Source organism: Choloepus didactylus, chromosome 14, assembly GCF_015220235.1.
Source record: "Choloepus didactylus isolate mChoDid1 chromosome 14, mChoDid1.pri, whole genome shotgun sequence".
NCBI classification, from domain to species: Eukaryota; Metazoa; Chordata; class Mammalia; order Pilosa; family Megalonychidae; genus Choloepus; species Choloepus didactylus.
The window spans coordinates 69650099-69662695 of record NC_051320.1 but is presented as its reverse complement, the minus strand read 5'-3'; the positions used below and the strand labels follow the sequence as shown (position 1 = coordinate 69662695).

General features: G+C 34.8%; 1 protein-coding gene across 7 annotated transcripts in view; it reads left to right on the top strand.

Moving 5' to 3' along the window:
* The window catches only part of CSMD3 (CUB and Sushi multiple domains 3), a 1408207-nt gene that overhangs the window by 168617 nt on the left and 1226993 nt on the right, over nucleotides 1-12597 (top strand). For all 7 annotated transcript variants that reach the window (XM_037802758.1, XM_037802757.1, XM_037802756.1 and 4 more), the window contains exon 2: nucleotides 6321-6543. In XM_037802758.1, the coding sequence (XP_037658686.1) occupies nucleotides 6321-6543 (223 nt within the window). The remainder of the gene's footprint in view (nucleotides 1-6320; nucleotides 6544-12597) is intronic.

The window sequence follows — 12597 nt, the reverse complement described above, 5'->3', positions numbered from 1 at the left end:
TGGTGCTATTAAACATTTGAAACATATGCATAATTCCTCTTATTACAAATGGGTTTGTTTTAATTCATTTTTCTGAATTAATTAGAAATGTCTTACAATTGCGGATGTGTCTTCTTATGAGGCTCTGCAAAAGAGAGAACACATGCTAGCAATAGGAAACATTGGCACTGTAGCATTTAATCATTATCTCTGTGGCCTTGTTTATTCCAAATTTACTTCTGATGGAGAGATCCTGTATTGCTACTTCCCTTTCTGGTAACCTGAGGCTGAGCTCTGTACTCTAAACTATGGGTCTGGGAGGACCTTTTCAGAAACAGCAAGGGAACCGTTGGCCCGAAACAAATTCTTGTGGCATGTAGTCAAATGTTTTTTCTAAAATGATTGCATATAACACTCTTTCCATCTCACAGCTGCTTTTATCTTTATGGTGTTAGGGGATGAGCAATGGACTGAAAGACCTGAATTCCAAACCTGAATTAACTGTAAGGCATTGTATTCCTTGGGAGTATTGAGTAAAAGCACTGAAAACTACTGGTTAAGGCAATCAAATGAGAAAAGGGATTGGGCAAATCTTCTGAGGAAATGTACATAAAATAATATATGATTAAGCCATCCTTTATAATTGTTTTCTCATACCAAAAAAAAAAAAAAACTTTAGTAGAGATTAATTAAAATAACATTATGTGCCTCTGCTTTTCTTTTGTTGCTAAAATATGAATAGCCAAAAAAACTTTCATATATATACATTTGTGATAGAATGTCAGGAGTAAAGTTCATGTTGCTTTTTCCACTATTTTCCTTGACCCTGAAAAGTGTTTTGGTTCTGATTAAAAAGAAAAATTTTAGCTACTTATATGTGATTACCTTAGAAATAATGCAAGTGGGAATTATTTTAAAATTTGATGTAAAACTTATACACTTTAACCTTGAATTAATCAAGATTCACATCAAACATCATCCTGAACAAAAAAGAATCAGTTTGAGCATTGAGTGAATTTGGGGTTTCAAATATATTGTTCAAATTATATCATAGGGTAGTCCAGTTGATTTTTTTGGTGGAAAATGGTAAAGGAAAATAATAACTTTATTAATATTTGAGTAATGTGAGCCATTATTTTGATTTTTTTATTTGTTATGTGTTTATCCATATTATGATTACAAAGAGAACAATGGAAACATCCGAAAGAATGTTGATAGATTTTTTGTTCCTAGCATAGTTACTGGTAATATTAGCCATGTATTCACAATTTTTGATATATTTTTGTATATTTATTTTATTTATAATAAAAATTAGTTTTTAAAATAAGATCTCTCAGTTGTGATGTTGTTTGAAGTTTCTCAAGGTAAAATGTTACAATCTTCTGAAAGCTTTTGCCATTACGTAAATAATAGGAATGTTGTTCCATAGTGATTCTTACTCGTTCTCTGATGGGAATATAAATGTGTACTTTTATCAGTATGAGATTTAAAAATTAAATACACTTATCCCCAAAACCTTTCCAAAATCTATTATTCAAATGTTTACCCAAAATTAAGATACTACATTTTTTTGTCTGGACCTTATATTGTCCATATAAATATGAACCTTATATTGACATTGAGGAATAGTCAAAAGAACACTTTTGAGTATGGAAGTGACAAGATCAGATTTGTATTTTGTATGAATGGCTTTGGCAGCACTGTGGAAAATTGAGAGGATGGGAAGAATGTGGAATTTGACAGGTTAGACAGGATGCTCCTGAAATATCCAGACAGGAGATGGAGAGGAACTGAACTAAATCCAAAGGATTGAGAATAGAAAAAAGAAGCAGCAGAAAGGAATAGGTTTAAGAGACATTTAAGAGAATGAACTGGTGAGATTGGGCCTGAGAAAAGAGTCCAAGGGGGCATGGTTGACTAGTCTTGACACATTATTGCTACATCTACAGAGATATGTAGCAAAGAGATGGCAGTACACAAATGAAGACATGCCTGTTGGATAGTCACAGTGGTATTTACAGCTAGGTGTGTGGTTGCTGAGAAGACTATGTGAGAGAGAACTCTGGTAGAGGAATTTTCAAGAGAGAAAGAATGATTAGCAATACTAAATGCACAAGATGTCAAGAAGCATAAAAAAAATGAGCTGGTTTAGTTAATGGAAAGGTCAAAGTAATCTTTGCAAAAGTAATTGGGCACAGAAACTCAATTCAGTGGATTATAAAGAGGGCTATAAAAATAAACACAAGTGTGAATGATACTCTGTCATGGACCTTGGTTATTAAAAAAGAAAAAAAAAAAAGAAATTGAAGAACATCAGTAAAAACACTATACAAATAGCCATTGCATTGTTCTAAACTGTGGAGGAAAATGAAAGATAAGCATGAAAGAAAAAAAAAAGAAATGTGAAAAAATCTGAATTGTTAAGCAAACTCTTGACAATATGACCTAAATCAAGTAAATTTTTCAAATATAATATCAACTGTTTAATTAAAAGTGAATATTAATTGTTAACTTGTAAAAACACAACATAAAGTCATTCAGAAACGGCCAAAGAGTGAATCTACGGAAAGTTGCCATGCCAGTTTTTAAGAATGGGTTCCCATAAAAAACACACTCATTTCTTTAGATTAAGTTTTGTTTGTAGTAATAGTCTGTTTTTTAACCTCTATCTCTCACTTTAGGTGGTCAATTCCTTGAAGATAGTCTATAATAATCTCTTGTTTACCGTTTTATCCACAAGGCATAACATATTTTTACATTTATTGAAGATTGTTTGACTATATCTATCTAAATTTAAAATTCAGCAATCCCATTTTGGGGATTCCATCTTGAGGGTACCTCACATAAGTGTACAAATGTTTTTATACCCTTATAACCGCAAAGAATGAAGCCATTAATAGAATGGCTAAATAAATTATAGTACGGCTATGCTATAGGATATTATGTAGCCAGCCATGTAGTCACTAAGAAAGAATGTAAAAGATGTATACATCTGTAACTAGAAGTATATCAGTGATATTTAAAATAAAATAAATATCAGAAAAAATATGCATAGAAAGACTGTATTTTGGAATATTTATCTATTTATGTTTTACAGAGAAGAACGTGTACTTGCATGTTCTTAGGAAAAGATAAACACTAATTTGATAGCAGTGACTATCCCTGTGAAGTGTTGTAAGTGTATGAGGGGAGATATTGTTTTACTTTTAAAGACTCCATTGACTTCTGATTTGATTTCTTGGCAAATATATATTATTTTGTAGTGAAAATATTGACCTCCTGTTAAAATACGAATTATTGTAATAACAATGTTTAATGACATTTAGATATAAACAAAAATGGAAGTGAAATGGAGAACACAGACAGGAAGCATAAAAATATGTATAATTCCTAATTTGCCTATAGATTAAAAAAAAAAAAAGTAGAATGAAATTGAAATGCATGAATCATCAGGCCCTGAAAGAATTAGTGGACAAAGGTGAACATGTTATTTTAGGGCATATTTTAGGACATATGTTCTTTTTCTAGCACCATCAGAGTTACGGGGCTTAAACAATATATAAAACAGCCCAGATTCAGATTGTGGCTGAAGGGATTCATGCATTTAGTTATGAAGTTCAAATTAGAAGCTGTTCAGGCAGAAAACTAATAGAAATGGGTGATAGCTAATTAACCCAAGGCTTGAAAGCAGTTGCTCAGCAAGAAGCAATTTAAAATGGACCTTTCCTTTTTTATTTTTGAAAATCATAAAATGCCCTATTTGACTCTTGGTGCATGAGCAAAAATATATGAATGCACACAAATACTGATTTTTTTAAAACTTCTACCTGATCCAAGTTTTTATTAAGCTTTTCAAGTGCAAAAGTAATAACATGAATTCTACTTTATTTCACACACTGAAGATCTCAGGCTTAGGACTGTCAAATATAAAATAATAGTATTGGATCCTGAATTAAAAATGGCTAGGAAGATTATACAGATTAACCCAGCACTGAGCTATGTGCTTCACCCCTAGTGTCAGTAAAACGAGCTACTCCATAACATGGAGCTGTTTGCTGTAGAAGCAGCTCCCCAAGCAAAATCAACGTATTAGTGTGAAAAGAGTGTGGAATGAATGCAACATATCCAAAATCAGTCTCTGGCTGCCACAATCTAATTTTGGCTTCCTATTTTTCTTGTATGGTTCCTTTCATGTTTGAAAAATGTCTCTACATAAAGTATATTCATTCCTTTCCAAGGGAGTCCCAAATTTCTAGCATTTCTACCTGCAGTTCTAAACAAAGATGCTTTTGGTTGTAGGGAGCCTTCTCCCATGTATCCAAGTGCCATATGGCTAAAAAATAAATTACCAACATTCAACCCTTATTTGTCAGGCTTTGGGGTTTTTTGAATATACTTTTGATAACTTAGGTTGCTTCCAGTTACTTTTAAGGGCTAGATAATAAAGCCAGAGATTTTGTTGTTATCACCTTGATTTTAAATCCAAATCAAGAAAGTTGTCACCTGGCAGCAGGCTTAATCTTTTGCCTTTTACCTTAGTTTTTAGGGTAATGTTCTCTGTCATGTGGCAATTGAAAACAACTCGTTAGGGTAGGAGAGTACCATTCCACCACCTCTTGCTAACAAGTGCACAACTGCATCTGTACACAAATGTGAGAGGGGAAGACAAATTCTCCGTACTACCCCATAATGCAGTTATCCCTGCTAATTCTGACTGTTGGTATGGGCAAAAATGGGGCCTATCATAGCTGATGTAAAATTGAATGCAGCTTTTCCTTTTTCAAAATTACTGAAGGCTGCAAGAAGTTGCCAGCATATGCCAAAATCCTATTTTTTCCAAGTTCCCTAATACTTCAGCCTCAGTATATATATATAGTCTGAGCTCCAAGATACAACAATGAGAGTCTAATCGTTTACTTTGCTGCTGTATAACAAGGATTGTCAGCTTCCTTCCCACTCTACTCCCTAACAATATTAAGCTAATTCCATATAGGGGGTCAGCCACTTACAACATATTACTGCTAAAACATTTGAAATTTTGTTAGTGATGAGTAATGTTTTGCTGACAAGTGATCAAGAAACACCACCAATAAATGATATAGTCCAGCTGGATTCTGTACACTTTTGGTGTGACAAGAAAATATCTCTCAGTTATGCCATCATTCATGTATAATCAATATATTGGCACATTTAAATAGTAAGTTTGAACTGTACAAAGACTGAGTACAGGCAGTTAAGTTACATGGCAGAATGGTCAGAAACATTATCCCAGAAGGAGGTACCACTTCCTGGCATGTAAGCGTCATGTGGGACCCACAGCTGTGGATAATTGCATCTGGTGGTGAGTTCTCATTAGAAGTTCTGAAACCATGGCTACCTTCCTGTGGAGCCCAGCATGACTGGAGAGCAGTTTCCCTAACTAGGGTATCAATCTTAGGGTTTCACAATATACAAGATGACTACAGTGTATTATATATTCAAAAATAAAACAGTTCCTCAAGAAACATGGTCAGTTTTCTAGAGATCTCCTGTAGTCCACTCTTTTTTTTTTTTTTTTTTTTTTTGGTTTTTCCCTCTTGGCTGTCTGTAGTCCATTCTTAATAACTTAGACCTCTCATACAGTTAATATGGAAATTCTTAAGATGGTTGCTATCAGTTGTCCAGGGCCAATATTTTCAGTATATTTTCTGTCTAACCATAGGTTTCACTCTAAATTGCTTAACTGAGGGTTGGGCTAATCCTGGAACAACTTCTGTGGTCAAAGATAAAGCATTACATAGTTTCTTTAGGCTTGAATCATATATGCCTTCTCTAGAATTAGGATGGATAAGATTTTCCTAAAGCATATGGGTCACTTTGTCAAGAGGTTGATACCCAAATCAAAAATGGCATGCTTTACCAAGAAAAAGGGGTAATAATTCTATGAGAACCCAAAGTACATACTAAAATCATTAAATTTTCGATGTTTTCATGAGCTTCCAAATTAGATTCTAAACAACTTAAGGGGAGATATCATGTTCCAGGATTGGGTTTGTCTGTTGGATTGTGTAGATAGTGAGTCAGATGTATGTGCATGATTTTATTTCATCAAATATTTTGTAAATATTGACCTCAATATGTATATAATAAATGACAACTCTTCTTGTATTTTACTATTTATATTTTACCTTGGTGTTGTTGTCTTTTTTTTTTTAATTTAGATCATTTACCAGGCTCTTAAATTGTCATTTACAAAATTATTGTAACTTAGTTTTGTGGAAAAATGTTTTTTAAATTAATGTGTCTCCTGCTTGTTCTTGTTTTATATGATATTAACATCAATTTATTTGTCTTTGTTGCAGGATTTATTTATACATGTGGTGGAACTTTGAAAGGACTTAATGGCACTATAGAAAGCCCTGGTTTTCCATATGGATATCCAAATGGTGCGAACTGTACATGGGTAATAATAGCAGAAGAACGGAATAGAATACAAATTGTTTTTCAGTCATTTGCTCTAGAAGAAGAATACGACTATTTATCCTTATATGATGGACATCCTCATCCTACAAACTTCAGGACAAGGTTAGTGTATTCTAAGTGGAAGACTGTAGGGAAAATATTTTATGAGTAAAATGTAGTTAATTGTTTAAAGGATGATTAACATTTGTGATGCAATTAAAATAAAATCATGTTCACCCTCTAATTATTATTCATTTGGAAATGTATCATCCTATGAACAATAATTTGCTCAGTATCTCTGACTTCATGATACTAATACATTAATGCTATTTTTCAAAAAATTGAATATAAATTGAATTGTAACTTCTTCAGAGTGGTTAAAAGTATTTTGCTTTTGAAAGTAATTATCCTAAGAATTCATTTATAATGGGCACGGTATTTTGGTAAAGTGAAATCATTTTGAGTATGTGTCTTTCATGGGTATGCATCTTATTTTATTATTCAACAATATGCAAAAGTACTTAAATCAATATTCATATGATAGAACGCTTTAATTTCAGAAATGTGTATAGTTTCATAACATTTAAATATCTGGACAGTACACTTTTTCAGGTCACAAGCTGGTACAATCACTTTTCTGTGGATACAAATGAAATTATTTATTTATTCCTGGTTGATAAAAGAGCCATGAGAATTAGCTGGCACCCTGATTGTATTTTTTTAATTCAATTTTATTGAGATATATTCACATACTATACAGTCATCCAAAGTTTACAATCAGTTGTTCACAGTACCATCATATAGATGTGCATTCATCACCCCAATCTATTTTTTGAACATTTTCCTTGTACCAGAAAAAGTGAAAATAAGAATAACAAAAGTAAAGAAGAGCACCCAAAACACCCTGCCACCCTATTGTTCATTTAGTTTTTATCCACATTCTTCTACTCATCCATTCATACGCTGGATAAAGGAAGTGTGATCCATAAGGCTTTCACAATCACACTGTCACCTCTTGTAAGTTACATTGCTATACAATCGTCTTCAAGAGTCAAGGCTATCAAACTGATAGTTTCAGGTATTTACTTGTAGCTATTCCAATGCATTAAAACCTAAAAAGGGTTATCTACATAGTGCATAAGAATGCTCACAGAGTGACTTCTCAACTCCATTTGGAATCTCAGCCACTGAAACTTTATTTTGTTTTATTTTGCATCCCTCTTTTGGTCAAGAAGATGTTCTCAATCCCATGATGCCAGGTTCACATTCATCCCCGGGAATCATATCCTGCATTGCCAGGGAGATTAACACCCCTGGGAGTCAGATCCCATGTAGCAGGGAGGGCAGTGAGTTCACCCACCTAGTTGGCTTAGCCAGAGAGAGAGGGCCACATCTGAGCAACAAAGAGGCACTTAGGGGGAGGCTCTTAGGCACAATTATAAGCAGGTTTAGCCTCTCCTTTGCAGTGATGAGCTTCCTAAGGGCAAGTCCCAAGACAGAGGGCTCGACACATAAAACCGCCAGTCCTCCATGTTTGTGAGAACATCAGCAACAATCCAGATGAGGAAGCCCAGCACCTCTGTATTTTCCTCCAGCTCCTTGGGGATGCCCTGCATATATATTTTTATTCTCTGTCCAAATTACTTTGGTATGTGTTGCTATTTCACACTAACCTATGCAAACCTACCAGGTCTCACTTCCTTTTAAAGGTCCATGTAATTACCATATTTGAATGAAGTTTGTGAGTTAAATTGTTTGGGAAACATAGATCTTGCACCAACTAAACATCTCTTCCCTTGGTCTCACATGAAATTTGAAGTTTTAAAATGCAGTCAGTATTGTCCTTTACCCTTTGGCCTGATTTGCCCTAGTCCTAACCACATCTACTTCATTCATATTTCTAGTTGAACTCTGGATTCTTTTTCAGCTTTTTTTAACAGTTGCTATATGTGCTAATACTGACATTCTTATCTGCCGAGTTCTAGCTCTGAGTTTCAGGTGTCACACAGATACCCAAAGTTCCAGAGATCGATCAGGTTATACTCAAAGGGAACAGCATCTCGGAATCTGGAGGCAGGCATTACAATTCAAGAATAGATGTAACTGCTATAAGAGCTTATAATCTAGGGACCGTTAGAATAAGCATTCCCCTGATAAGCTGTGCTCTCAGGTTCAATTCTGAGTTTACACATTGTAGTTAGTCCATATTGGTGAGGCATTATAGTGTTTGCCTTTGTTTCTGGCGTAGTTCACTCAAAATACTGTCTATAGGTTCCATTCACCTCATTGCGTGTCTCACAGCTTTGCTCCTTCTCTCAGCTCAATATTTCCTTGTACACACACACAACAGTTCACCATTCTGTTCCTCAGTTGATGTACCCTTAGCCCACCTCTACCCATTGCAAATCATGTATACTCTCTCCATAAACACCAGTGTGCAAATGTCCACTCTTGTCCCTGCTCTCAGATCCTCCAAGTAAATGCCCCCTAATGAGGTTGCAGGACCTTATGGCACCCACCTACTTAGCTTCATGTGGAACACCCCACTCTCCTCCAGAAAGGCTATACCATTCTGCCTCCTAAGTAACAGTAAATATGTACATCTCTCTCTATATATTTTCTCCAGCACTTTTATCCCCATTTATATTTTTCCATATAATTTTATAGAGCTACATTCACATACCATATAATTATCCACAGTATACAATCAGTTGTTCATGGTATCATCATACAGTTGTGCATTTATCACCACAGTCAGCATTTGAACATATTGATTACTATGAAAAAAAAAGTTTTTATTTAATGAAGAATAAAAAATATAATAAAAAGAAAAATAAAATAGCATACAATACAATATAATAATAGGGTCAGACAACAGCACCACTACCAAGAATCTTATATCCCTCCCTTATAACCCCCTCTCATACACATTTAGCTTTGGTATATTGCCTTTGTTACATTTAATGGAAGCATATTACAATATTACTGTTGACCATAGACTCCAGTTTGCTTTGATTATATTTTTTCCCCACTAACATCCCCTTTCCAGTGCTCTGCATGGTTGCCATTCATTTGTTCTCCCACATGCAAGAACAGTTTTATATTTGTACATTTAGTCACAATCATTGACTAAATTTTTGCTAAGTTAAACAGTCCCAGTCTTTGTCTTCTGTCTTTAACTCAGGTGTCATACATGCTTCTAGCCCATCTCTTTTCAGCTTTACTCATGGACATCTTTGTTCAGTGTAGTTACAATATTGTGCTACCATCACACAGTATTATGCTATCTATTTCAGGGTCTATACAATCAAGCATGCTAAACATTCTACACTCCTTCAGCATCAAATGTCCGATCTCTACCCTCTTACTATCCCCTGGTAGCCTGTGTTATCAACTTTTAACTCTCAAAGTTTGCTCATTAATGTTAGTTCATATTAGTAAGACCATACAATATTTGTCATTTTGTCTCTGGCTAACTTCACTCAACATAATGTCCTCAAGGTTCATCCATGTTATTATATGTTCCGTGTCTTTGTTCTAACAACTGCATAATATTCCATCATATGCACATACCATAGCTTGTTTATCCACTTGTCCATTGATGGACATTTGCGCTGTTTCCGTCTCTTGGCAATTCTGAATAATACCCCAGTAAACATCAGTTTACAAATGTCTGTTCATGTCTTAACTTTCAGTTCCTCTGAGTATATACCTAGTAATGGAATAGCTGGGTCATATGGCAAATCTATACTTAGCTTCCAGAGGAACCTCCACACTGTCTTCCAGAGTGGTTGCAACATTCAATGTTTCCACCAACAGTGAATAAGGCTGCCTCTTTCTCCACATCCTCTCCAGCACTTGTTATTTTCTGCTTTTTGGATAATGGCCATTCTGGTAGGTGTGAGATGATATCTCATTGTGATTTTGACTTGCATTTCCCTAATAGCCAGTGAAGTTGAACATTTTTTCATATGTTTCTGAGCCATTTGCATTTTCTCTTCAGAAAAGTGTCTGTCCATGTCTTTTGCCCATTTTTTAATTTGGTTGTTTGTGTTTCTGTTGTTGAGTTGTAGGATCATTTTATATATATTTATCTGATATGTGGTTTCCAAAGATTGTCTCTCATTATGTAGGCAGCCTTTTACCTTCCTGACAAAGTCCTTTGATATAAAAATGTGTTTAATTTTGAGGAGAACTCATTTGTTTATTTCTTCTTTGGTTGCTTGCGCTTTGGGTGTAAGGTCTAGGAATCCACCTCCTATCACAAGATCTTTAAGAAATTGCCCTAAATTTTCTTCTAAGAGTCTTATGGTCTTAGTGCTAATGTTTAGGCCTTTGATCCATTTTGAATTGATTTTTGTATAAGGTGTGAGATAGGGGTCCTGTTTCATTCATTTGGAAATGGATATGCAGTTCTCCAAACACCATTTATTAAAGAGGCTGCTCATTCCCAGTTGCTTTGTCTTGACTGCCTTATTAAAGATCAATTGTCCTTAGATGCAAGAAACTGTTTCTGAGCACTCAATTTGATTCCATTGGTCAGTATATCTGTCCTTATGCCAGTACCAAGCTGTTTTGAGCACTGTAGCATTGTAATATGCCTCAAAGTCAGGTAGTGTGAGACCTCCCACTTCGTTCCTCTATCTCTAGATATTTTTGGCTATTCGGGGAAACTTCCGCTTCCAAATAAATTTGGTTATTGGGTTTTCTGTTTCTGCAAAGTAAGTTGTTGGGATTTTAATTGGTATTGCATTGAATCTATAAATCAGTTTAGGTAGAATTGACATCTTAATTATATTTAGTCTTCCAATCCATGAACTCAGTATGTTCTTCCGATTTTTTAGGTCCTGTTTGATTTCTTTTAGGAGTTTCTTGTAGTTTTCTTTGTGCATATCTTTTGTGGCCTTTGTTAAGTTTATTCCTAAATACTTGATTCTTTTGGTTGTTATTGTAAATGGAATTTTGTTCTTGATTTCTTCCTCTTGTTGCACATTACTTGTGTCTAAGAACACTACAGATTTTTGCACATTGATCTTTTAGCCTGCCACTTTTCTGTATTCATTGATTAGTTCTAATAGCTTTGCTATAGATTTTTCTGGATTTTCTACATATAGAATCAAGTCATTTGCAACGAGAGAAAGTTTTACTTCTTCCTCTCCAATTTGGATGCCTTTTATTTCTTTTTCTTGCCTAATTGCTCTAGCTAGAACTTCTAGCACAATGTTGAATAACAATGGTGACAGTGGGCATCCCTGTCTTGTTCCTGATCTTAGAGGGACAGCTTTCAGTCTCTCTCCATTGAGTATGATGTTAGCTGTGGATTTTTCATATATTGTCTTTATCATATTGAGAAAATTCCCTTCTATTCCTATCCTTTGAAGTGTTTTCATCAAGAAACGATGTTGGATTTTGTCAAATGCCTTTTTTGCATCAATTGAGATGATCATGTGGTTCTTCTGTTTTGATTTATTGATGTGGTATATTACATTAATTGATTTTTTTGTGTTGAACCAGTCTTGCCTACCTGGAATAAACCACACCTGGTCTTGGTGTATAATCCTTTTAATGTGCTGCTGAATTCCATTTGTGATTATTTTTTTGAGGATTTTTGCTTCTATATTCATTAAAGAGATTGGTCTATAATTTCCTTTTTTTTTTTTTTTCTTTTTGTAGTATGTCTGTCTGATTTTGGTATTTGGGTGATGTTGGCTTCATAGAATGAGTTGGGTAGCTTTCCCTCCTCTTCAATTTTTTTGAAGAGTTTGATCAGGATTGGTATTGATTCTTTCTTGAATGCTTGGTAGAATTCACATGTGAAGCCATCTGGTCCTGGCTTTCCTTTTTTGGGAGCTTTTTGATGACTGACTCAATCTCTTATACCTGTGAGTAGTTTGTTGATGTTGTCTGTTTCTTCTCATTTCAGTGTTGGTTGTTCATGCTTCTAGGAAGTCATCCATTTTGTGTAAGTTGTCTAGTTTATTAGCATATAGTTGCTCATAGTATCTTCTCATTATCTGCTTTATTTCTGCAGGGTCAGTAGTTATGTTTCCTTTCCCATTTCTGATTGCATTTATTTGCTTCCTCTCTCTCTCTCTCTCTCTCTCTCCCCCTCTCCCTCTCCCTCTCCCTCTCCCTCTCTCTCTCTCTCTCTCTCTCTCTCTCTCTCTCTCTCTCTCT